Source organism: Rutilus rutilus (genome assembly GCF_951802725.1).
Source record: "Rutilus rutilus genome assembly, chromosome: 7".
Taxonomy (NCBI): domain Eukaryota; kingdom Metazoa; phylum Chordata; class Actinopteri; order Cypriniformes; family Leuciscidae; genus Rutilus; species Rutilus rutilus.
Genome location: NC_140221.1, coordinates 27,069,199 through 27,096,466, shown reverse-complemented (window position 1 = coordinate 27,096,466; position 27,268 = coordinate 27,069,199). Strand labels below are relative to the sequence as shown.

Here is a 27,268-nt window from a genome sequence, read left to right as displayed (position 1 = left end):
ATTAAGGCAGTTCTGAAGGCGAAAGGGGGTCAAACACAGTATTAGTATGGTGGTGTTCCTAATAATCCTTTAGGTGAGTGTAAATCGTCCACCTCATCGCCAACAGAGGCTTACCCGTCCGATCGCAGTGAGTATTGAACCCCCGTCGGACGCGGGATGCCGCAAAAAGCCCTCCCAATCTAATATAATAAATAAACGTCCACCTAATTGTCAGCGGAAGCTTACCCGTCCGATCGCAGCGAGTATTGAACTCCCGTCAGACACCGCAAACATCAGCCCTATTATTTCTAATTTTTGGGGGTACAGTTCCTGGCTGCTGTCCGAATAAGCTAATTTTGCATTTTTGGGGGAATACTCTGCGTTCGGGCCAATTACCAAGATCAGAGCCCTCTCCCCGGACAGCATGCCAAATACGTTTACCAATTTAATCTATCCGATTTTTTTTTTAAGTGTGAACTCGTGAATTAAATGTTAAATAACACAAATACATATGTATTGCTCCTGAATTTTGTAATTATCCAATTCAGCCATACAAATAAGCAAAAATGACTTTAGATTTTATTTTTTATTTTTTTTCTGTTGCTGAAGTAAGTGTAACTTTCTTCCCTTGCATCCTATTCTCCTGCAATCCAGAATGGCAGAACAGCTGGAAGGTTTGTTTGAGCTGCACCCTCTACTGTACAGGCGTGAATTTGCATTTCCTTAAACCTGAGGCTTATTCATTTCACTTTTGGTCTTTACATGTGCCATAAATAGAACCTCTTTTTTTTATTTTATTTTTTTTTATTAAAAAACAAACAAGCAAGCCCAGCCCAGGGGTTCTTTTTCCAAAGTTCTTTTTTAAGGAGTAACGCAATATTGTAACACATTACTTTTAACTTTCCCCAACACTGCTGATGACGAGTAGGTGGCATCTGCTAGGTGGCACTTTATCAGTTTACTTATTTCCAATCATTCCTTTTGCCATGCATTGCAATAATCCAGTGAGATTTTTGTATACACAAGAAGTAAATTCGGGGGAAGAAACATACTAGGTCCACGGGGGCTTTAGTCTACCACACTACTGCAAGACCAATCTTGGAAATGTTCATTCAAAATGTAGAAATTTAAATCCACCTATACATATGGCAAGAGCATGTACAGGTATGATGCAGAAAACGCAAGTGCGCCTTTTGTTCAGCAGGGGGCGACATTGTTCCGTAAATTAAATTCACCAATCGCTCTGAAGCAGACAGTCTATGCTCTTGAGTCTGAACCAACCATGTACCATGCACACCATGGTAGTGCATCTCTAACTATCGAGGAACAAAGTTTAGGCTGAACTCCTTGTGCAGTTTAGACTAGATGATTGAACAATAAAGCCGTTCACTTGAATACACAGCATTTCCATTTAAGTTGCTATTAATTTGGATAACTTTTACCTTATGGAGCACTTCTTAAATGGACGCTTTATGACTTTTTATTACGAAATGTATAGTATTAATTCGTGCAATGATTTTGAATACTTTCATACACACAACCCCCCCTGGTGATATGCAGCCTCATAAAATTCCTTAATTATTCTATTAATGAGCCCCACCAACAATCTCCTTATCTCTGCCAGTTTAGCAATCTATCTCCTCCCACATTCTCCTAAAGAGCAGTAGCGCTCCGCCTCTCTTTCTTCCTCCTCTCTAAAAGCTCACACCCCGTCAGCTGTTCACTACTGAGAGAGACCTGCACGCGAGAGCTGCTGTATGACGATACGAGCAAATGTATTTATGAACCGCAGTCACAAACATAGAGGAACTAGTTTTCTGTGTAACTCAGCAACATACCAAACTATACTTGTAGGCTAATTTCTTACGTTAAAAGCATCTGGATTAAATTGCTCTTCATTTGTTTATTTTGTGGTTTATCCACGCGACATCGGACGCTGTTACCAGAGCGCGCAGCGCCGCCAGTATTGTGACTGTCCCTGTCGCGTTGTGGCATGTTCGAGGGCCAAGGCAGACGGAACTGAAGTCTTCATTGCTCCTGAACAGGTAATTTTTTTTTATTATTATTTTTATTTTATTTTAACGAAAGTCTGTATTTTCATAAATGTAAATTCACGTGCATTCTTTAGTCACCACAGGTTGGCTGAACATTTCTTCCATGATACTAGGTACTATATGTTTTGATGAGGGTTTGTTTATATTAACATGTAAAAAAAAAAAATAATAATAATAACATTATAGTAAAAATACTTTAGGTTGTAATGTATAATAATAAAACAAATAGTGATGTGTCTGAGTGATGTCATCTGTCATCATTCAAATTTAGATTTCTGTAACATCTGTTGGAACAGACATAAATGGTGCTTTAAACGCAGTTTTTCATAGTCTACTTCTTATAACACTTTATTTTATTGTAAGTTATTTACTGGTTGTTTATGCTTTATGTATACTATACAGTCATTCACATTGCTATTTTTCAGTGCTGTGTTGCAAAATAATTAATGGCCAATGTCAGCACAGGGTTTCTGGCTCTTGTTCTTCACAGCTGTGGCTAATTTAAATGGATTATTGGACTGTATCAGGTGTGATACATCACCATTGCTTTTGTGTCCTTAATGTATTTAGCTCAGTTCGAACATTAGCAGAAACACAATTAAATTCTCTCCGGAGGGATGTTGACAGCCGGCAGGGACCAGGGGGCGTGTATCGGTTACATGGAAATTCAGACTGATTGGATTTGAATGTGCACCATAAAGGCGACCAGATGGCAGTCGGTGACATTGACACACTTAGTGTTGACTCTGTGCCTGGTGCACAACTCTTTGTTCGCTTTTCCACAGTAAATTTCAGGCAGCGGTGTTTACTTCTGAAAGTTCTCCCCCCCCCCCCCCTTCAGTTTCCCCTCCTTATCCGTCCGCCTTTGAACACCTGGTAATGATTAGACTCCCTTGCATTTGTTCACATTCCAGTCGGCTAGACATCAGAGAGGCTTCCAGTTGTTTTTTATGTTGTGTTTGCAGAATTATATCATCTTTCTCTTCCTTCTTATTGAGGTTTGACATGCTCTTTGTGTAGTATTGATCATATCACTGTTCAAAACAATGTCAGTCAACTTCTGAAACGGTTTAAATACCGCTGTTTAAAGCCATCAATGTCAATGAAACGATTTCTCTTTTTTTGTTTCAGGATTCAATGAAAATGTCTGTCTGTGTCCACGAGAACCGCAAGTCTCGTGCCAGCACGGGCTCTATGAACATCTACCTATTCCACAAGTCCTCGTACGCAGACAGCGTGCTAATGCACCTGAATGCTCTTCGTCAGCAGAGACTCTTCACGGATGTTCTGCTCCACGCTGGAAACCGCTCTTTCCCGTGCCACAGGGCTGTGCTAGCCGCCTGCAGCCGCTACTTTGAAGCAATGTTTAGCGGAGGGCTGAGAGAAAGTCAGGACAGTGAAGTGGACTTCAGGGACTCCATTCATCCAGAGGTACTGTTGTAGTGTTTAAATTTGTGTTGTATTCTTGTCCAAGTGTGTTGAAGTGATAGTTCACCCAAAAATGAAAATACTGTCATAATTTACTCAACCCTTATGTGGTTCCAAACCTGTATGGTTTTCTTCTGTGGAGCACAAAATAATATAATTTGAAAAAATGTTGATGAATGAAGGTGATCTTCTCTTTTCTTTAAGTCAGTGGGGTCCAATGTTTTTTGGACCCTGGTGACTTTCATTGTAGGACAAAACCATTAAAACACTGTTCAAAATATCATCTATTGTGTTTTATAAAGGTTTGAAATGCATGAGGGTGAGTAAATGAAAAAAATATTTGGTGGGGGTCTCTTTAAATTGTATGCTTTTCAAAGGTACAACATATGATTGATTGGAGTGTTCTGAAACTTGGATAATCTCTGGGTTTGAACATCAGACTTGCTTTTGCAAAACAATAGCTTCATGGGCTTCAAGTAATTCATATTTCAGTTAGACTGCAAAAAAAAAGTTATCACTTTTAGGTTAACTTTGTTTTTACTCCACATTGTCAAGGTATTGGAGCTCCTACTGGACTACGCCTACTCGTCAAGAGTAATAATAAACGAGGAGAACGCAGAGTCTCTTCTTGAGGCCGGTGACATGCTGGAGTTTCAGGACATTCGTGATGCCTGTGCGGAGTTCCTGGAGAAGAACCTCCATCCATCCAATTGCCTGGGCATGCTGCTGCTTTCGGATGCTCACCAGTGCACCCAGCTGTTCCAGCTGTCCTGGAGCATGTGTCTCAGTAACTTCCCAGCTATCTGCAAGACTGAAGAGTTTCTCCAGCTGCCCAAGGACATGCTGGTCCAACTGCTGGCACACGAAGAGCTCGAAACCGAGGACGAGCGTCTGGTCTACGAGTCAGCTCTCAACTGGGTGAACTACGACCTTGAGAGGAGGCACTGTCATCTTCCAGAGCTGCTCCGAACTGTGCGTCTGGCTCTCCTGCCTGCCATCTTCCTTATGGAGAACGTCTCTACGGAGGAGCTCATCATCGCACAGGCTAAAAGCAAAGAGCTGGTAGACGAGGCCATCCGCTGCAAACTGCGCATCTTGCAAAACGACGGCGTCGTCAACAGTCCTTGCGCCCGGCCTCGCAAGACCAGTCATGCCCTTTTCTTGCTGGGCGGCCCCACGTTTATGTGCGACAAGCTCTACCTGGTGGACCAGAAGGCCAAAGAGATCATTCCAAAGGCGGACATCCCCAGCCCACGAAAGGAGTTCAGCGCCTGTGCCATTGGTTGCAAAGTGTACGTGACAGGTGGCCGGGGCTCTGAGAACGGTGTGTCTAAGGACGTTTGGGTGTACGATACGTTACAGGAGGAATGGTCTAAAGCGGCTCCGATGCTGATAGCACGTTTCGGTCACGGTTCCGCTGAGTTACGCCACTGCCTGTATGTTGTCGGAGGTCACACAGCTGCCACTGGCTGTCTGCCTGCATCACCATCTGTGTCCTTGAAGCAGGTAGAGCAGTTTGACCCAGTTGCTAACAAGTGGAGCATGGTGGCACCACTGCGAGAAGGAGTTAGTAATGCAGCTGTGGTCAGCGTAAAGCTTAAGTTGTTCGCCTTCGGAGGGACGAGTGTGGCCCACGACAAGCTGCCCAAAGTTCAGTGCTACGATCCCTCAGAAAATCGCTGGACAGTCCCGGCGACCTGCCCGCAGCCGTGGCGCTACACTGCAGCTGCTGTTCTCGGTAACCAGATCTTTGTAATGGGGGGCGACACCGAATTCTCTGCTTGCTCTGCCTACAAATTCAGCAGTGAGACTTATCAGTGGACTAAAGTTGGAGATGTTACAGCGAAACGAATGAGCTGCCAGGCGGTGGCCTCTGGAAACAAACTTTATGTGGTGGGTGGCTACTTTGGTACACAGCGCTGTAAAACCCTGGACTGCTATGACCCTATGCTCGATGCCTGGAACAGCATCACTACCGTACCTTATTCCTTGATCCCCACTGCCTTCGTCAGCACCTGGAAACACCTCCCAGCCTGAAGCACGCCTGTACTTCCTTCTGTGACCCTGCTGTTCCTATGAGGTAGGTTGTGCTATATATATATATATATGTATATATGTATATATGTATATATGTATGTGTGTATGTATGTGTGTATGTGTGTGTGTGTGTGTGTATATGTGTGTATGTATGTATGTATTTTTTTTTTTTTTATCCAATCATAGGATAAAAATTATGGGATGCATTATGTAGCGGTACCATACCAGTAATCTGGCAATATTACATTTGTTATCTGTATTATTAATTAATATTTTAAAACAAATAATTTAATAACTCTGTTAAATGCAATATTTATCAAATGTAAAAATCCATTCAGAACATCGTTTTATACTGTACAACAAAGTTGTGATGCATAAATTAATTTAAAATGAGTTAAATTATTTATTATTTTATAGTAGACTAAAATAACTTAATTTATAGAAAAAAATAGTATAGAATTTTAATCTGTGCTATTTATGTCTGCATTGTCACTGTAGTTTGTAAGGACTGAAATACATTTAAGATAAGTTTTCCTTGAAACTCTAGGGAATTTCAGAGGAAGTGTTAATGTCCTTAATTAACAATGGGCTGGATGCATCACATTAAACATGTTAAAATAATATTTGCTAATTTTCCCAAAATTCATTTTCAACTGAATTAAGTCCCAGTGTTGTGGTTGGCATGCACATTACCCTCTTTGTAAGCTTACTGACACACAGAAAAAAGTCGTATGTACAAGGTTACATGGCTCTTTGTTTGTTCATATGCACACTACATTTGGATATAGTGGATTATAGATATAATTTATCCCGCATGAGCTGCAATGTGCATACTTTGACAAAGAACCTTATTAAAATCAGTGGCAAATTGAGTATTGACAGAGCAATTAGACTTTGTTAGGAGTCAGAGAGGAAAGGAATGGCAAGGCAGCATGCTTTGAATATCAACCAGGTCAACTCTGCTCATATGTGCAATCAGATATATTTATTTCTATCTATCAGCTCCCCTGTGCTTTCTGAATTTTTTCTCATTTCTTGTCTGATGGTCCTTATACAGTTTTCCTTTTTTTCTGTGAAGTGATTCTTCTGTTATATATAGGTGTGCTAATCTCAGCGTTTCACTTTAATCTAGAACTTTCAAAGCTGGTGCATTAATGGACGTTTTATAATAGGTTGCTACAGATGTCACGTCTCCTCAGAGTCCATAAAAATTCTAGCTGTTAAGCATTGGGCCTTGCTCAGTCTCCAGGAAAACAGGATTTGGTCACAGCAGGACTGCATCAGAAAAGGGCATCAGGCTTTCCAGTATCTACCTCTCAGCAGTGATATGCCCACTGATGCAGTGTTTGTGTGCTCTGTCTGGTCTGGCTGATACGGAGGCTCTGCTGTATCTGATCAGTCTCCAGTCTGGAGAGAGAGAGAGAGAGAGAGAGAGAGAGAGAGAGAGAGAGAGAGAGAGAGAGAGAGAGAGAGAGAAAAAAGAGATCCTTGCTTGAGAGAATTCAGAGCCTTCATCTTTGAGCTGGAGATTCAAGCTCCACGCTCCTACCATAGAAAGATGCTAGACTACACCTGAATTTTAATGTGTGCGTGGGCACATGCAAATCTTCACATGTAAAATTGAAATCCAAAGTAAAACTGTGTGTTTGTGTGCCTCTGTTGTGAGGAGGCAGCTTGCGGTAGGGCTGAATGAGTTATGAGCGTGCAGTGAGGGGCGTTGCACCGAGGGTAATTGAAGCAGAATAGAAGACTTTTATTGTTCCTGAGGGGAAAATTTGTCTAAGGGTGGAGGAAGTAGGGAAGAGAGGTAGGGTGAATGGAGGAGGAGGAGGGAGGGCTTTGAGTAAAGGCAGAGAAAGAAATGGTGAGGTGTTGTGTATTTGAATGAGCAGTGGGTTGACAACATGGAGCATGCTTGCATTAAGTCTGAGCAACAGTTCAGTAACTATGCAGTTCGTTTACAATGGACTGTTATATTGTTGAGCTTGAGTCTTTATCTTTGTCTGAGCGTACATGCCACAATGCATAATCAAATATATGAATGATTAAATATATATTGTTCATCACCGCTCTCTTTCTGATTAAAGGTGGTGTCACATTTACCATTGTTTGGTGAATTTATGCAGGAAATCCATTTATTTCAATTAGGAATCCACACAATCAGCAATTTTGCATAATGGTAAAAGATTTCCCCTCGCAGATTTCGCTGGGTTGACCAAAAGAAATGTATGATGTATATCGCAATTATGCTAATGTGACCACACCTTATTGTGTGTACATGCTGGAAGAAGCAGAGCTACAATCACATTATCTTGGTACGTTAATTCAATGACACCAAAAAATATAAGTCGGACTGAGGTGTGTATGTGACTGAAAAAAAAAATAGCTGTAATCCGATGGATATGCATGTAAGCATACTTGTATTTACTGTGTCGGTTTAATCAGGTTTAATTTAAATGGATTTAGTCAATGTACACTGAAAGTGTGTGGCAAAACAAAAATGAATTCAATAGATTCATAACTGCAGTGGAAAATCAGAGATCAGCTTAATCCCACGCTGTTGTTAATTCAAATGATTTTTATTCTGAAATCTTTTTGGCTTGACTCATGCATGTTTTACTCTGAAGTTAAGTGATCTATAAAAGTGAGATGAGGTAATTCAGATGAGTCATAGCTGTTGTTTTTTCATAAATGGTTTCGGTTCTGTTAATCGTCATGTTTTACATTGTGCTGAAATACTTGTAATTCACATTGTGATGTGAGTTGTGGGGCAAAACTGAAATCAAGCTAGATGCATTTATATGTTGTATTTCATTGGGCAGAAAAGAGAAGGTATAGACAACATTTTTGTTCTTACTTTATGATAACATTTTCAAAAAGAGCCAAAGACATTGTGGAAAAAAGAAGAGACAAAACAAGAAAAATTAAGCACAGTTTTCTTTACTCTCTGAATGAACGCACCAAATAATAGAAAGCTTTATCTCTGCCTGGTAGAACGAAATTAATATTTTATCTCTGCCATGGAAGGTGCAGTGAGAAGAGAATAACCCCTAAATACTGACAGTCAACCAAACAGGACAGTAGACTAAACAAGCTCTACACCATCTTAACTTCCTCCCCAATGAAAAACAACACCCATTCCAGTCCTGACCCTTTGGTGCTGGTCATTTAGCTTTGCTTTTAAAGTCTCTGTGACTTTGTGTGCCTGTGAAATGCTGCCCACCTCGGCAGGGCAGTTAATTTCAAAGTGGTGGTCCTTCCTTTGTTCACTGAGCCATTCCAATGCATTTAAAAGACCATGAAGTGTTCTAAGCAAGCTTCCTCCCTACTAACAATGAGGAGCCTCACTGCTGGCCAGAGGAGTGGGAGGATAGAGAAGACAGAGATGAGGGGAGAGGGGGAGGACTGGATAACGGAGGGTAAACAAAGATTTTCAGTCTTGCTCTTTCGTTCTCTCCGACTGGCTATGTTTTCTCACACTCAAAACTCCTGCTATCTCTCTCCCATGGGAATGCATCTGGTTACAGATATCCTCCCTTTTCCTACGTACATTGACACACTGCTCTCTTTATCGCTTTTCTTTTCCCTCTCTCTCTTTTGAAAGAATTCTCACCAAGGCTGCATACATTTGATAAAATTCTGTAAAAGGTAATATTTTAAATACTATTAGGCTACAATTTAAAATAACTTTTCTGTTTGAATGTTTTACGACGTAATTTTATTCCTGTGATGGCAAAGTTGAATTTTCAGCATCATTACTCCAGTCTTCAGTGTCACGTGATCCTTCAGAAATCATTCTAATAGGCTGATTTGGTGCTCAACAAACATTTCTAATTATTATCAATGTTGAAACTTAATATTTTTTTGTGGAGACAGCAAAGAAAGATTGAAAGGACAGGTACAGGCTAGAGACAGAAAATATCATTAGCTCAGTATAAAAACAACATACATCAATGGAAAACATCCACCATGGTAAAAAGCTAAGCTTGTATGTTCATGCGCGTGTGCACAAGTGTGATCTACACATACTCGTGTGTGTGTGTTTATGCCAGGCTTGAGTTTGTTTGGTGTGGGAGTGGAGGGAGGTCATTAGTCTAAGCTGTGTTCATTCACCGTCAGCTCCATGCTGCTTAGATGAAGTGCCATGGTTCATTGAACATTTTGTCTTCAAAAACAGCTCTGTAGAATCTACACCCAGCCGGCCCCGGGATCGATGGAGGGATGGATTTGGTTTTGCCCCCTTCCAGTCTCTTTGGGCTTCTGTTTGAGTGTGTTTTAATTGGCAAGCGTTTCTTCTGTAACTGCAGGGCTCTGTTGCCCTTTACTGTCGTTTTTATTAACTATGCACAACTTAAAAGAAGAAAGTGGGATTTGGGAAGGAAAAGAGGGAGAATGCATGCTAACAACTTGATTTGGATGCTCTGGGGGACTTTTGCTTTCAAATGATCACCTTCACTCCACTTTTCTCTTATTTCGAGCTAGAGGCCCTGAGAGAGAAAGAGAATACGTGACTCAAGAATAGATATTGGCCTTTGCAGAAGCTTAAGGCTGTAAAACGATGGCGGAGTCAAAGCCAAAGAGGAAAAACGCACCATCGCATTTGGTGCAACTATAGACAGAAGAGGAAGCTTTTGTTGCGCTACATTTAGTTGTGATTTAGGTTCCTAAATGCTTCTTTCTTAACTTAATACCACCAATGATCTGACTGAATGCAGACGGTTTTTAAAAGAGTACAGGGCTTTGTGTGTGTGTAATTCCTTTTGGCTTGTATCTGCTGCTGAACAGGTGTGAGGGTCTGACCTGTCCTCTCCTTTTTGTTTTTTCCTTGAGGGGGAAAAATAAACGATCAGAAACAAATGGTCAGGGTCAACGTCTAAATTATATTTATGAGATGGTATTCTTTTCTGAAATGCGTGTGTGAATGTGTGCCGTAAATGTGAAATTATGGGAGTTATTTTTTTAATTTACATTTCTAATGGTTTTCTTGTCTTTTCTTTCCACAGAGTTCCTTGTGTCCACTTGTCGTTATTGTCTACTGGATTCCAACTGTGAAGAAACGCTATAACCCTCCTGTGCAATTTTACAAAAAGACTTTCTCCCATAAGAGCTAAGTATTGTGCACAAAGTCAAGTCACAAAGCTTTTTTCCGCTGCAAGTTCGCCAAAATCGTTTAACTTCCTGCTTGGAAGTTTCAAGAACGTTGTGATGTCGTATCCAACATTTTGTGAAGTATCAGAACGTGGGCTTCACAGTGAAAACCAAAAGAACTGCGACGCATCCTGAAAGCCCAGTCTGCTTCCATCATAACCAGCATAATCATCACTTTCGCTGCCCCCCAACCCCCCCCCCCACGTTTGTGTACTCTGACCGTTTTTGTTTTTTTTACAATGCTGATGCCATGCAAGCTAAAATAGACCTGTATGCCTGTCTTAATTTCTATACTGCATGAAGGATGAGTGGAAGCTTTTGATTGGGAAGATCAACAGGAGTCTCAACGCATGATTGGAGATGTTAAGATACTCCAGGAAAAGTACTTCACATCCTGATATGTATATACCTTTTCTTATCCCACGGTGATGTTAAAAAATAGACCTTGCTTAAAAGGAGAGAGACTGAGGCGGGCTCGTAATGGACTGATAAACGTAATGTTTTGCTGGTTTAAAGAATAAAAAGGACAGAAGGAAACATGAGAGCCTTTTTTACGTATTTGTCCTTCACACGTCTGTACAAGGAGGACAGACTGTTGCTGAACTGTTCCTGTTGAACAAACCTTTGCAGCTTGGTGTGAAAATGGACATGGGCACAGTGTGTCCCAAGGTACACACGCCAGCTGTGTGTATGTGACTGAGTGCGGAAGAGGCATGTCCCAGCATGTTAGTCTGAACGAGAGTCCATCTGACCCCACTCAACACCCGATCATACTCCCACCCCCTACAAAATAAACACCCGACAAACAGCGCGAGCATGCCCTCTGAGAAACTGACGACAAACACTATCCTTCCAGCTTCTGATCACTGACCGACTCGAATTCCAAGATTCTCCTGTACAAAACTCGAATTGTGCGAGACACTTCTGCTTCACTGTTTTTGCCTGTACTATTCTAAGCACATACAGTCACGGTAAACGTGAACGACAGAAGGAGAGATAGAAGATGTGAGAGCCATTTCATCATGCAGGGAATGCAGTCTCTATGGCAACAACTAAACTGTAAAAAAAAAAAAAAAAAAAAAAGGACAATAACGAGAAAAGTGCAAGAAACTGGCTGTCTGGCTTAAAAATATTTCAGTGTCTATTAATGGTCTTAATTTATGAGGGTTTTTTTTTTTAAGCTTTTTGTTTTCCATTGTGTATAAGTAACTTTTTATTTTTTATTTATTGTTAATATTTTTTTATTATTATTTTTTGGCTTGTATACATGTTTGGATGTATAAAAGTTAACAGGTTTTTGTCCCACGCATGGCCCAAAACGCTCTGTGTTCCTGCTGCTTTTTTGCACATATACGTAAGGTCATTTTGACTGAGCAGGTGGAATTTGTAGTGGTCAGCGAACGCTTGAGCCTCTTGCTCATCTGATCAAAAACAGGGAGGCTTGGGGGTCAAAGGTCTTTGACAGGATAAGAATGGGCCGAATGATGTCACAGCCTCAGATTACCCTGGGTGCAAGTGGGCAGGTCAGCAGATGGGGGAGTGGGAAAGTGGTTTTGAGAGATTAGGGGACGGCAAGGAAAATTCTTCAAACTGGGTAGGCAGTTCACCCAAAAATTTTAATTGTCATGTACTCGCCCTCAGATTCAGAATTGTCATTTTTGGGAGAACTATTCAGATTCTTTAAATGATTTAATTGAAGTTCAAACATCATTTGTTCTTAAACCACAGATCAATCCACCTGGTTGTAATGGTGCACTGACCTGCATCAACTTTGGACCTTAAACCACCATTTAAAAAGCATTACGTTTCATCTACTAGAACATCAGCATAGTTTATCGAGTGCTTTCGACCAGTGCCTAGTGTCTCCATGCCAAACTCGTTCCAGTATGCAGCCTCTGTTCCCCTGCCTCTCTCATGACTGGAGCTCAGGCTGACCCAGGGTTTCTGTGGCCTGCAAGGTTCATGTAAAAGCTATCTGGGGAATGTGACGTATGCAGCTGCTCTCAGAACAGCTGGAACTGTCACCAGAACGTCGTAACTTTGACTGATCCTTATAGTTCAGCTGTGCTGTGAACATTATGATTGGATTAGGAGTATGTCACAGACACCTTGCTGGATCACTCTTAAAAGTAAACGTAGTGCTATAGAAGAACCATTTTGGGTTCCCCTAAGAACTTTTCAAAGAATATATATATTTTTTTCTTACACCATGTCTACACTGGACGTGAGTGGCGCAACTCGACAAAAGCAAATAAAGCCCATTGTAAAAAGAGATACTGTCTACACTGGATGTGACGTGACACAGACAGTAAACCAATGCCTCGTTCTATTTCTGAATATGCTCCATGCACGTGCACTACTTCCAACAACAGTACGAATGGATTCAGAACTTTCGCTTTGGCGTAGTCAGTGTAGACTGACTCAAGCTGTTGTGACGCAGTGCCCCATGCCCCAAAGTGTTAGTGGGAAGAACATTTTAATAATCTTATAACCGAAGAACCTTTTGTGCATTGAAACGGTTCAATTGGTGTTAAAATGGTCACGAAATGGTCCTAGTTGTCAATAAATAATTTTATTTTTAAGAGTGGTTGTTAGTTGCTATAGTCTGTGGCATAAAAAAGGGATTATTTTGAATCAGACGAATTTAATGATGATGACCACAATGGTGTAATGATAAAGCTAGATCCCAAATGTCTCAAAATGAGTAAAAGCAATGTCTACAGAAGGGCACAGACCATAGTGCTTTCATGTCTATGCCAAACGCACTGCCTGTAGAGATGATCTGTTTCCGTCTTCACTGTGGAGCTACACAGTGACTTTTGGGTTGAATAACAACAATGGCAGTTTGCTATGCTATAGCTATTCTACATGCTTCAAACAAATTACATAGCTTTATATTAATAGAATATACAATTTCATGTTGTTTAATTGCACAGCTTCAAAATTGAATTGAAATCCCTGAGAGAGAGAAAATGGTAGCAATGGGGTTCATGTTCCTCCCATAAACCCTCTCATCTCCATCTCCTCCAGGAAATTCTTGCTTAAAAAGTTCACTTTGGCCTTTAGGGTCTTTACAACCCCCGCCTCCCCCTTCCAAAATACCTTTTCACAGAACACTGCACACTCTGACCTCCAGCCAATCAGAAAACCCAGTTCTGCCCCCCTCACATAGCACAGTTGCCACAGCAATGGTCAACAATCATTGCTCCCCTCTCCATTTGAACTGGTAATAGTTGAGTGTTTTGTTTTTTTCTCCTTTCTCTCCCTCTTACCTCTTTGCCCTCCCTTATTCGCCTTGTCCTCCTGCTCAAGTGAAAGATTGTTTCGGAAGTGACTCATAAGCCTGTGTGCATTGAGAACTCTTAAACGCTGTATGCCTTCACAAACAGACGCATTGCTAAAACATTGTCAATGTTGGCCTGTACTCTTGTTTTTGTGGGTGTCATTTTTCTTTTCATTTCTATATGTCGTGTTATATAATTGTATTGTTATTTTATCTCAACCACTGCGGTTAACATTATTTTGTACAAGTGATTTTTTCACAATGTGAAATTCATGGCTAAATAAAGATAAGAGTTTTTCCTCTTGATGGATATAAAAGCGTATTGCATTATTGAGGTTTTCATAACTGGCAAAAAACAAAACAAAACTTTATTATATGCTTTCTGAAGTAGGTTTTCCATTATTTTATGCAGAGAAATAAAGCTTTTAATTCCAGCATGGCTTATTTGGAGCTTATTAAAAACATTTCTCACATATCTGGCCAGCTATATATGGCAAGCAGCACTTGTCTGCACGAAGTGTTAAATGGGTGTGTGTTTCTTAAGGGCCCCTATAAATGTACAGGAAAGGCTGAGATCATCGTGTGTGTGTGTGTGTGTGTGTGTGTGTGTCTACAAGACAGGAAGTAACAGCCATACGTGACCCATAAGATACTTTCCCTTTTATTCCAGGGTTGCTATGGCAACCCTGACCCTTATCTGCAATTCTGGCAGCTGATGTGAAGCATGAAAATTTAAAAAGACCTCCTCCACCACAGGCCTCCTTTTCCTGTCCTCTTGCCATTTCTTGTGGAAGTTCCTCCTATGTTTATTTATCACCCTTTTACCTTGTTCCTTTTATTCCGTAATGAATATCAAATAACCACAGTCTATTTTTAACCATAACGATAATATTCTGCATCCTACCTAGCGTAAGGTCTACCATGAGTAAACAGACACACACAGTGACACGCGTTACAAACCTTCTCGTCCTGAGGACAAGAGTGTTTACGTTCCTGTGATAAAGTGACTCCCTTTCAACAGGTTAAAGTAAGACCAGTTTTACACGCTCCTGACACATACCTAAGCACACTATGGCAAGATGATAAGGATGTGCTTAATCACACCCTTAGAAAGACATAAAATTCACACTTCTCACAGGCTCATATAACCCAAGTGATTACAATATATCTCTATGATAATAACATGTCGACTTAAGATAATAAATATGAATGCTTATATTGGAGATATGGATTGTGTAATGTCATGGTCATTTCCTCCAATCAATATAGTTTAAGACCCAATTACATATGTGCATACATATATACACACAATCATGTGATATGATGTCCCTCAAGTTCCTGTTGCCAGGCAACATGTCAGTCAGTTCCAGTGAGCTGGCACATGCTCTGTGTTTTCTGCCATAGTAAGAGCCTCCTTGAGATGTCACTGTCTCTTGGCCAGTAATAGGCCGCTCTATGAAAAATCAGATCCAATCATCAATCAGGTGCAGAGCACCATTATTCAGCCAATGGCTATAATAAAAATAGCAAAACAATGGCAAAACAAGCATCTCTTTCTCTCATGGCATTCTCTAATTACCAACGCTCGTGGCACGTCTTACACCCTTTATCATTTTACAATTAATAATCAGAAAAATCAGTACAAGTATGCGTAATTGGCATGCTGTCCAAGGAGAGGGCTCCGAGCTCGAACCCAGAGAGTATTCCCCCCGTATCTCTAGTTAGGATAGTACCAGGAGAGTGTGAGGAGAAGGGGTAATGGAGTCATGCTGAAAACTATCGAGGAACATATGGTGATATCCTTGTGGTTTCGGTAGTTTTATGAGCTGAACACTATACAACCCCTGAACCTAAGCTGCATACTTTCTAAACAAAACTCTGTCATAACTTCAATATATTTTTTATAATCGTTTGTATTTCATTTTCATAACCTTCCTAACCTCCATATTTTTTTAGAACCCGAAAAGCATCTCCATAATGGACCTTCACAGACAATGTGAGCAAATTGGAACACAAAAATATATATTTAATGTATTCACTTCATATAAGTTTACCTAACAATGATGACTTCCGGAAATGTGAAAAAGGTCAGTTGCATTAACTTGTTGCTTTTCTGCAGCTCTAACATTTCTTCACCAAAACGATGCTTTTATCAGCTGTCTATAGTCACAATGAAATCAAAATGGACATGAATTTGGAATATGAAAAATTGCAGCATTTAATTTAAATGATTTATCTGTGTTCATCCTTATTCTTTTTTAATCAAAATAAATTCCTCTCCCACTTGCACTTTTCTCTGAAGACGTCTTGGCGCGAGGTCTGGACAACCTCTTAACTCATTATGCTATTTAAATGTTATAATAGAGTTTTGAGAGGTTCTAAAATACCTCTCCCAGACCCGACTGACTCGTATATAGGAAGATTATACTTTAAATCATCAAAAATAGAATAATAGAAATATATCAAATTTCTTAATGATGTTGTCTCCACTCCTCATGTCGTTTCAAGATAGAACAAGTTAGTTGACAATATTTTGTGGAAGAAGACTCTTACAAACAAGTATCTATTGGTAAAGACATGCATTTTAAACTTATTCTCCTGTTAAAACCTTTATTGTGTCAAAATTTAAAATTTGCGATTCACAACCAGAAACTCTCTTGCATCTTTTTTAGGCATTGTGATCATTCAAGAAAACTCTGGTAAGATATTTGCCAGCTCATTGTAAATTTCATAAATAAAGACTTTGACATTTTCTTTTTTAAGGTTGGGTTTTTCACTTTTGAGAGGCAATATGAAAATGTTTATTTTCTTTGTAATTTAATTATTTTGCTTAATAAACATACGATTATAAATGTTTTCCCCCATTTTTCTCACTTTCAAGGAGATATTTTATATTAAATCTTTATCCACTTCCTGTTACAAAAAAAGCTACTAAAACTCTGCTCACACTCTGCCTTTTTGTGAGGACTATTATGTAAGCATTCTAGGCTAATTTTTATTTCCTCTTTATCATACGATCGTTCATTCATTCATTCATTTATTTATGTACTTATTTAGTTATATCCTTGTCTGAATTTAAATGTTATGTAATGTTTGGACATCCCTAAACCTGTGTTCTGTAGCCCACTGTACATTATTCTTGTTCGAAAAGCCATTTCACTCGGATATGTCACAATATGAAAGAAAATACAATCGCAAACTGCTTTAATAATAAGACCTTTATTTTATTTTATTTTTCTATTTATGGCGTCACGACAGGTAGCCCCGCCCACACCGAAGTGGACAGAAATACCGCTTTACGTAATTAAACATCAAACAAGAACGGGGAGATTGATTGTCTGTGGATTCTGGAAGTTTATGATATTCTAAATAATATTTTCGGATATTTTAAGAGTATAATCTCTCAAGTTACACAAAGACAACCAACATATGTCCACTGAAGAATCACGGCAGGCATGAAGATACAAGGTAGGCCTATGTTTTTAGTTTAACGTTGCTGCAGTGAGCTGTGATAGAGATAAGCTAACTTGTATTACGCTCCGTTTTCGCGATTTTTGTTTAAGTCTTGTCATATCGTCGTTGGTCACTGTGTTTATAATATATATATGTGTTAGCTACAGTGCTAATATTTGGCCATTTTCCTTGAGCATAAACTGTTGTAAGGAAACGAAAATCATGTCATCCTTCATTAGTCTCGTGACGTGAGTGCAGTACTGGTGACTCACCAGCTAAATAAAGTGTTGGGGTAGCGCATTACAAGTAACGGGAGTAATCAGTTATTTTTTCAGGTAACTAGTAAAGTAACTTTTTTTTTTATTAACTAGTAAATTAACATGTTTCTTTTAAATTTACAACAAAATAGCTGTTATTTTTTTTAATAAGTGGTGCAAGTTACTTTTTCCCCCCATTTATTGACTGTACAGCTCTGTCAAGTCAAGTTTTATTTATAGAGCACAAGTTTAACACAACCATAGTTGATCCAAAGTGCGTTACAATACAATAAAATAAATCAATAAAAATAAAATAAAGAGAAAAGGAGTCGAAAAAACAAAACAGAAATGGAGATAAAAATCAAGTATCAAAATCATTCAATGTATAGGCTACTACATACATAACGTAGAAAACCAACTACTTTAAAATGCATACACAACATCACTCGAACGCAAGAGTAAAAAAAGGTCTTTAAACTGGATTTAAAAGTAGGCTATCCAGTGATGGACAGGCCCTGATGTTTAAAGGTAAACTGTTCCAGAGCTTTGGGGCAACTACAGAAAAAGCTTGATCACCTTTTGATTTACAATGAAAACGAGAGACGGATAAAAGTAACTGATCACAAGATCTTAGTGACCTAGAGGCTGTGTATGGCCTAATAAGATCACAAATATAATCTGGGGCCGAACTGCCTTGTATGCAAAAAGAAGGATCTTAAAGTCGAGTCTAAATTTTATTGGTAGCCAATGCAATGAGGCAAGAACAGGGGAGATATGATCTCTTTTCTTAGTTTGTGTTAACAATCTGGCTGCTGAATTTTGAACCATCTGTAACTGAGACAGTGTAGTTTGAGGTAGGCCAACATACAGAGAGTTAAGGCCATTGCACACTGAGTCCGAAATTTTCGTATGCGTTTTTTCGTGTTCGTCAGCAGTAAAATTCGTCACGCACAGAAACCTTGCACACTGAGTCCGATGCGTATTTATTAAACCTTTGCGGAAAAAAGCGCAAAAAAAATGGATTCGTCAAGCAGTGAGGATGAATTTGTTGCCCTCTTTCTTCTTAAAAAGAGAAAAAGAAAGAGGAAATATTGGGTCCATCCAATCCTGAGATTGCGCCGAGAGGAAGGAGATAACCTTGATAGGGATGTCCTTATCAAGGAGTTGCGAAATTATCCCAAACGATTCAAAATTTACCTCAGAATGTCAGTGGAACAGTTTGATGCTTTGCTAGCGATACTGGAGCCACATATTAAAAAGAAGACCACCAATTTCCGTGAACCAATCGATCCTGAACAGAAACTGGCAGTAGGTCTATACGGACACACACACACACACGCGGCCGGCAGAAGCGCTGGGCAGACAGAACAGCTGTATACAGGTTCTATTTTATTCAGTGTCTTTGTAATCCGCATTTAGTTTTTCATACAGTACTTGTGCTGCGAGACGAAGTGTATCAACTTGTCAGACGTCATTCTGGATTTTGTCGTTCGGTGTACGGTCGTACGGTGGCTCTGAATTTTCAAAAAACCTCACAAAACACTGGCTGTGGATGCGAAAAACGCAGAAAATCGAACCCAATCCGAATTTTTTTTTTACGGACGAAAGTTTCGTAGACAGTGTGCAAGCATGATTGACATAACGTGAGGTCGAATTTTTTTTTTAACGTGCGAAAATTTCGGATGCGAATTTCGGACTCAGTGTGCAATGGCCTTTACAGTAATCCAATTGAGAGGAAATTAGTGCATGAATCACAATTTCAAGGTCTTTACTAGAAAGAACGTTTTTCACTTTTGCTATAGAGCGGAGTGGAAAAAAGCTACTCTTTACAACTTCATATTGAGCCTAAAGGTAGCATGTAGAGGGAAAACAAAAGAGGGCCAAGAATGGATCCCTGTGGAACACCACAATGGATTGGCGCAGAGGGTGAAGTGAATGACCTGATATTTACAGAGAAGGTCCTCCCCTTTAAAGGTGCACTGTGTAATTTTTAGAGGCATCTAGGCAAGGCAAGGCAAGTTTATTTTTATAGCACATTTCATACACTATGGCAATTCAAAGTGCTTTACACTAGGGTTGGGCCAATAGAGGATACCATCGTCCATCGCGATGGCTGACAGACACAACAGGCTCACCACAGCCAAAATAGCGCTGTTTGACAGATGTAGTGCTTTTATTTCTAAATATTAACAAACTTGCTTACCATGTCATCATCTATCTTCTATTCCAATTCTCAAATACGTGTAAGTGAGTTTATTTTGTCATTTAAAAACATTTATAAATGATCTTGATCTGTAACGTGAGATAGGCGCCGTCATGTTTGTTTTGGCCGCAGTTCAGAGATTCCTGTCTGTTGGATTTATTACAGCGCGTGAATTCATCAGTTTCTCCCGAAATACATGCAAGTAAGTGGCCGGTGAACTGGGAGAAGAATAGAGTTAACTTTATAGTTACTTACACTGTCTTTCTGATATGAATAAAACACGTCGGTGTTAATATAATATAATTTGAATGGATTGTTATTGCTGCTTCCATAGACACCATTGTGTATTTTACAAACTATAAATGTATTGTTTTGCTATAAATTATATGTATTTAAAGGTATAGCGGAGGATGTTTTACTTCCTGGTGGGTAGTCTAAACTATTGGTCCTCCTAATTGTCAATCATTCTGGTGAATCAATCAAACTTTTCAAAAAGTGGAGAGGGCGGGTCTTATCTAAAATTTGGAAAGATCCTCCGCTATACCTTTAAATGTCTGAAACCTAAAATAAATATTATGTGGTTAAAAACAATGAATAGTTGTGATATATGACCAGTCATAGCGCGAAAGCACAGTTTGAATCTAGCAGTTATGTCACGTCACTGTATATTTGCTCCTTAGTGGTCAGCTGCTGCAAAGCATGCCAAAATTTAAATTGCTGATGAGATGTAGACGAAAATATCTAGTGGAGAATGAGAATGCCCCCCGCATTGCAACTAACAGAAGTTACGGTGGCCGACAGGAAAATATGTCGTCTGAGACAGCAGAGAGTATCTAGTTAAGCAATGAGGTCTCTTTACAAAGATTAAGTAAGAAATTATGTTAACTTAATTTTTCAGTAAAACGATATGTTATTGCTACTTGTTCATCATTGTGTCAGTGTTTTATTCGCTGACTTTAGCTGGCTTCTTTGCACGAAGAACAACATAGTGACGAAACGCGCTCTGTAGTAGTTTCTCCGTTTAGGGCTACTGTAGAAACATGTCAATGTAAGGGGACCTGCAGTGTATAGATAGAAATGGCTCAATCTAAGGTAATAAAAACATAACGGTTCATTACTTAAGGTCTTTATACACCACTGAAAACATTTATGTATATGATATTGCATTTCTGTCAACATATCCTCCTAAATATTACACAATGCACCTTTAAGTATGAGGCGAACCACTGTAAAGCAAGGCCCTCGACTCCAACACCACACTCAAGTCGTCCCCATGGTGAGAGAAATTGTTTATTAAGGTGCAGAGGTGTTGTGTGCGCTGTGTGAACATGATGGTTATTGTAGTTCTAGACTAAATGTGAACATGCATTTACTCAACTCACATGCACAAATTCAGTGTTCCTCATCATGGATAAAAACAGTGAAATGGAAACTCAGAATATATTACATAAACATACAATTAAATATGGTAAATTACACAAATGTACTTTATTTTATTTCACTTTATTAGCCAATGTCTTTGCTGCTGACCTTCGATGATCCAATTCAGCCACACTAATAAGTGTGTTTTTATTGCTGAGGAGTGCTGATCTTTCTTCTCCTGCACCTTCCTCATTATTTCACTTTTGGTGTGAAAGGGCCTTTACATTTGACAAAAGTAGAACATTTGTGTTTTTGTTATTAAAAAACAAACAGGGAAAAGTGATGCAAAAGTAATGTAACATTACTTTCCATAAAAATGACTTTTTAGGGAGTAACACAATATTGTAACACATTACTTTTAAAAGTAACTTTCTGAAAATAAATACATCATAGCCTACATGATTCAAAAACAAGAAGGTGAGTTTGTGACTCATTATTGGGTTAACTAATCCTTAATCCAGGTTCAGTACCAAAATCAAAAGTTCATATGACGTGACATATTGTCCGTCGTGTTTTTGGTTTCAGTCAGGGTTAAAAGCAAAATATATTCCCAAATGACCAACATAAACTCTGAGACCACACACAAAAATAAACACACACATAATGGTCCATAAATTGACCTCCAAGAAGGTTAGCTGCCCTCAGTAGGGCCTGTTTGTGATCAGGCCCACCTGTAGCGCATTAAATAAGAAGAGGAAGAGAGGGAAAAGAAAGTGACTGTGTAAACAGAGCGCTGGATGGAGACAGAAGGCAGCAGAGGAGGGGTGTGTCTCAAGGGGCTTGTGATTGAGACCACACACAAAAGACTGGAATTGTCCAAGCCTGTTCCCTCTCTCCTCTTCTTCTCCTCCAAATCCTGGCTGCACTCTTTGGATCAGTATTACGAGGCCTGGCAGAGTTGAATAACATCTCAATAGCTTTACCCCCCTCACTTGCATATCTCCATCATTCGGTATAGATTACCTACCAGCCGCTGTCATAATTATCCTGCGACTCTAGCAAAAACCATTTTTACTGTTGGGATGAATTTTTAATGCTTTATTGAGTGATGTAGCTAGCACATATAATTTGGATGCAATATAATTCAATTACATTTTAATTCTATAATACCATTGTATAATAACCTTGCTTCTGGAATTCAACTCTTTGTAAGTGCACATTTTTCTTTTTACACCCTGTTATTGCCATCTCATTTTAACCTCTATCATGAACTAGAAACAGCTCATTACATATCAAAGCACACTGTCACCCTCTCCATTAACTCCAGCACCTGCATGATAAAGGTCGGCTCTGTGATTCTTTGATTGCGATAAACACTGGTAAAACGTTGTTTAAATGTCATTATTTCGTACTTGGGTACAGTTTGCTATTCATCAGCTTTGAAAACACAGCCAGGCCCAAAACCACAGTGACACACACAGATTTGATGCTGGTTTTCAGTGCCAAAGAAGCTGTTAATCTCAATTTTTTTTTTTTTTTTTTTTGTGGGGTGGGGGAGTAACTGCAGTCTCTCTAAACCCGTCTTCTCTCATTAATCCCAGAGCTGTTGAAAATGCTGGAGAAACTCTGAGACAGACGGGCTGTCATAACAAGAAAACCTCATTTAAAACAACAGACTAGAGGAGTGTGCTTCACTGATCAGTCTGAATCAGTGATGGACACCCTGCAGCAGCATGGACTAGTGAATCTCCACTCAGGCTCAAACTGAAATAAAGAAAAGAGAAATATATCAGGTTTATTGACCTTTAATTAAAGGACAGAATGCTCATGCTTCAGCTGCCGCGAGACCAGGCGAGACTCTTATCAGTCTCTGCCATTCTCGTTAAAGACGCTCGTCTTTAACGAACTGGAAAAGTAATTACTGAGGGAGGGATGTTGTCAATATCAGCCTGCCCTGACCCGGACATATATTGACTGTTTGCTCTGTTGCTTTGATTAATTTAACATTAAATACTTGCCTAATGCTTAGTTAAGAAAGAAAGGGCTGTGCACTTGACGTACATGACATGGCCTAATCTGGTAAAACTGTTAATTTATGACTTCAGTGTGCCACAGTCACAGATTTTTATCTACTTTTAACATTTTTAATCAATACCTTTAATTTTCACTCTGATCCGTTTTTGCAGTATAGAAATTATGAAGAGATATAGCAAAAATGAGAAAACAAAATGATGAAAGTACAGTAAAACAGTTTAAAAAAATAGGATTCTTTAAAAAAAGTTCAAAAGAACAGCATTTATGTGAAATAGAAATCTTTTGCAACATTATAAATGTCTTTACTGTTGCTTTTGATACATTTAATCCTGGCTAAATAAATGTATTATTGTATGTGTTTGTATAAATTATTAGGGGCCAAGCACTGAAAGTGCGTAGGCACCTCTTGAAATCGTTGCCGTTCTTATTCTTCTTCTTCTTCCGTTTCTTCTTCTTCTTACGTATGGAAGTCTATGGCAGCCCATATAACCGCTTGCGGTTATGAAATTTGGCACACTGATAGAGGACAGTCTGAACAGTCACCATAGCAAATTTGGAGTCAAACAAAAATCTTGTTTCCTCTGATTCCTTGGCTCAAGCCGATTGCACCCTATGACGTCATTTTCTGTCATGGAAAAACTCTTCCATTTTGAATTCTCAGAAAAAACCTACTTTTTTTCTAGTTTTTGCCGTTCTAGCCGTTGCTCCGATTTTCACGAAAATGTAACCAGATCATCTTCAGACCATGCCAACAAAAAGTTATGGAATTCAAGTTGATTCGTCTGTTCTCGAATACCACGCAAACTAATGTTATAGCGCTTGCGAAAACAGACGTAAGGCTGTATCTCCACAACGCTTTATCGTATTCAGACCAAACTTGGTACATGTCATCACAAGCATGACCTGAGGCTACATGCTGCGTTCCGGCACAGTGGCTCCTACTGGTCCGGAGATACGAAAAATGGCTATTTTTGGTTATAACTTCTGAACGGTTTGTCCAAAAATCATAAAGGTTGTCTTGTTAGAGTCAGGGCATCATGCCGAGTCGACTGATATCCAGGTTTTCCATATCGGCCATTTTGGGCATCGGCCATTTTGAATTTTGTACTAAAATGCATGTATTTTATGCATCTGTATTTTATGAACGCATGAACATATCGTTACAAAACTTGGAATGGGTCATCGGCACGATGCTCTGAAAGAGTGTGAGAAGTTTTGGACCAGCGCCACCTAGTGGTGAAAATTTATTTACATGCTTATAACTTTGGATTTGGTTGACTTATTTTCACGGGAGTCATCTCCTTACATTCCTGGACTCGGTATGTGTCCTGATAATCCATTAAATCATACTTTTTAGTTATGATTTTTCAGCCATTTTGGCTAAAATCATCTTTAAATGTCTTTAATTTCTCATTGTTGCAGTTGGTCTGACAATCCCAGCCATGTTGGCATGTCTTATTGTCTTTGCGCTTGGCCCCGATAATTGCTGCTTGCAGCAATATTTATTAGGGGTTCAAGCACGAAGTGCTGAACACCTATTGTAATTGTACTGATTTTTATTATTATTATTATTACTATTTATTTGTATTATTATTATCTTTTTTTAAAATGTTTTAATGTTTTGTTCTGTTTCTATTTTTTTTTTTTTTCTGTAGTACAAGAGGGAATTTTAGACAATGGCAAATTCATTTACCATATCTCACGCTTGGATAATATGAACCAGTGATCTTGTGAAATAGATGTGTTGCACTATATAGAACAGAGGAATTTTTGTCATGTCTTTAAGAAAACACTAATTAGCCATTTTAATTTTACATTATATTTGACAAAGAAAATAATCCTCTTTGCATATAGGCATACTGGATGAGGTTCACTAAAAGTTACAATTTCCATGTCATTATGTGCTAGAACAAGATGCAAATATGAAACATTTGCAATACGCAACCATTAAGTGTTTGTGTGTGTGCATGATGTGTAGGATAAACAGAGAAAGAGACCAAATCAACGGTTTCTTTTAACACCCCTCAGTAAAAAAAAAAACCAGTAATAAGAGACCGTGTCGTTAATCATAAGGGGTTGAATCGGTCAATGACGTATGAAGTTAGGATAGCCACCATTAACGAGGCAGCATAAAAGCACACAAATACCCAAAGGCAGCCTCTGCGGCACCAGTTTGTGTTGTTAATAAGGTAAAACACCAGAGGCATTGGATTCTTCACTGGGATTGCGGTCTGCCGTTTGGGGTCCGCCTTCCCTTTCATCAGTTAAATGAGCTGCTCCCTAATTAGACAGCACGCGAGCAGATGGAGTGTGTGCGAGCGTGTGTTTGGGTGAGAGGAGGAACCTGGAGAGTTTGTAATTAGTAAAGTATCGTAGGAATTCCAATAGCTGTTTGGAATTGTAACATTTTTGGTGAAATTTTCTTTCTGTGACACTTCACCTTGTAGCCTTTCTATACAGCACACTTTCTCCTCCACAGTGCTCAAGAAACAGTACTGGGGATCTTTTTTATTATGTTTTGTCCTCTCAATTGTTGTGTATGTGAGTATGTATGTATGTATGTATGTGTGTATGAGTGAGTGCATGAGTCCTGTATCTCCCATGGTGGCTTATTAACTGTAGGCTGCCGAAATAGTCTGCCAAGACTCTCCAGTGAATGTTTCTTTGGATGTCTCCCTCTTCCCTTCTCTCTTTCAGTTTGTTTCTCTATTTCCCCCATCTCTTTTAAGGTATCAATGTCTCTTTCTTCTTTCTTCTCCCTTCATTTTTCCTGCCTGGTCTCGCTGTGTGTGTCTACATAAGATCCAGAATCTTTTCTTTTTTTTGTACAGAGAGCAAGCCTACCTTGCAAGTTGTAAAATAGGAATTTAGAGGTGTGAGCAAGGAACACAAACATACATTCTGAGTCAAAAACTATGTTCTGAACAAATTGTATTGGTCTTTTTTTTTAGGGACCACACAAACGTACTGTACAATCGGCAAAAGTCATATGGCAAACATACAACATAATTGGCATGCTCTCAAACAGCCATGTCTGCATTAGTTTATTGTGTACGTGCATGTGTAAACACACGCTGGACACATTTCCACAACTATGGACTGAGTTAAAGGGATTGTTCACTCAAAAATAAAAATTCTGTCATCATTTACTCAGCCCCATGTTGTTCCAGATGTGTATGACATAATTTTTTCTGTGGAACACAAAAGATATTTCTAAGTACACTGTAAAAAGTGATCTGATCTGACTTTAAAAAAAAGTGAGGAAGCCCGTTGCCTTAAAATTATTAATTAAATAAACTTGACGCGTAATTGAAAAAATTAAGTTATGTGGAATTGTCAAGTTGCGTGCATGAAGTTTATTTACTTAATAATTTGAGGCAACAGGGTTCCTCACTTTTTAAAGTTAAGTCAACTGATCAATTGTTACAATGTACTTATGGGGTCCATTACAACATTGACTTTCTGTTAATGGACAAAAACAGTTGAAAAACATTCTTCAGAACAGATTTTGTGTTCCTCAGAAGGAAATTCATATTTTGATTTAGCTTTTTTTCCCATTTTAATTTTGAGTAATTTTGTTATGTGTTTTTGACTTGAATTTTTTTAAATAGTTTTGATTTTTTTATTGCAGTTTTAATTTGATTTCAGCTTTAGTTTTATTTATTTACTTCATATTATACTTCTTTCAGTTAACTGCCAAAGCCATTTAGAGTTTTTCATATTCATGTTTTATTTTATTTCAGGTTTATTTCAATTAACAAAAAAGTTTTTAATAGCCTACTTTTAGTTTTAGTTTACGATAACAATATGATGGGAAAGGATGACAGATTTTTCATTTTGGGGTAAGATTAAAGTGTATTTTCATCTAATATTGCTTTTCATTAATGTCTGGTCTGATTTTACCTTTAAAGTCCACACTAATATGCAGAATGTGTGTGTGTGTGTGTGTCTGGGTGGAGCCTGTGGAGTCACTGACAGCCCTTTCCATTTAAGGACCTGAAGATCTCAAAATTTACTAACACAACTTGAC

At 39.0% G+C, this 27,268-nt stretch overlaps 1 protein-coding gene across 2 annotated transcripts; it reads left to right on the top strand.

Moving 5' to 3' along the window:
* Window positions 1-1,641: 1,641 nt before the first annotated feature.
* enc1 (ectodermal-neural cortex 1) lies at window positions 1,642-11,643 on the top strand. 2 transcript variants are annotated; one of them, XM_084413383.1, is made up of 5 exons: window positions 1,642-1,754; window positions 1,926-2,024; window positions 3,165-3,464; window positions 4,017-5,541; window positions 10,502-11,643. In XM_084413383.1, exons 1-4 carry the CDS (start codon window positions 1,737-1,739, stop codon window positions 5,496-5,498), a joined length of 1,899 nt encoding a protein of 632 aa, XP_084269509.1. In that variant the 5' UTR covers window positions 1,642-1,736; the 3' UTR covers window positions 5,499-5,541; window positions 10,502-11,643. The 2 variants fall into 2 exon arrangements, with proteins under 2 accessions (XP_084269509.1, XP_084269510.1); XM_084413384.1 differs by lacking the exon at window positions 1,642-1,754 and having other exon boundaries at window positions 1,899-2,024.
* Window positions 11,644-27,268: the final 15,625 nt, after the last annotated feature.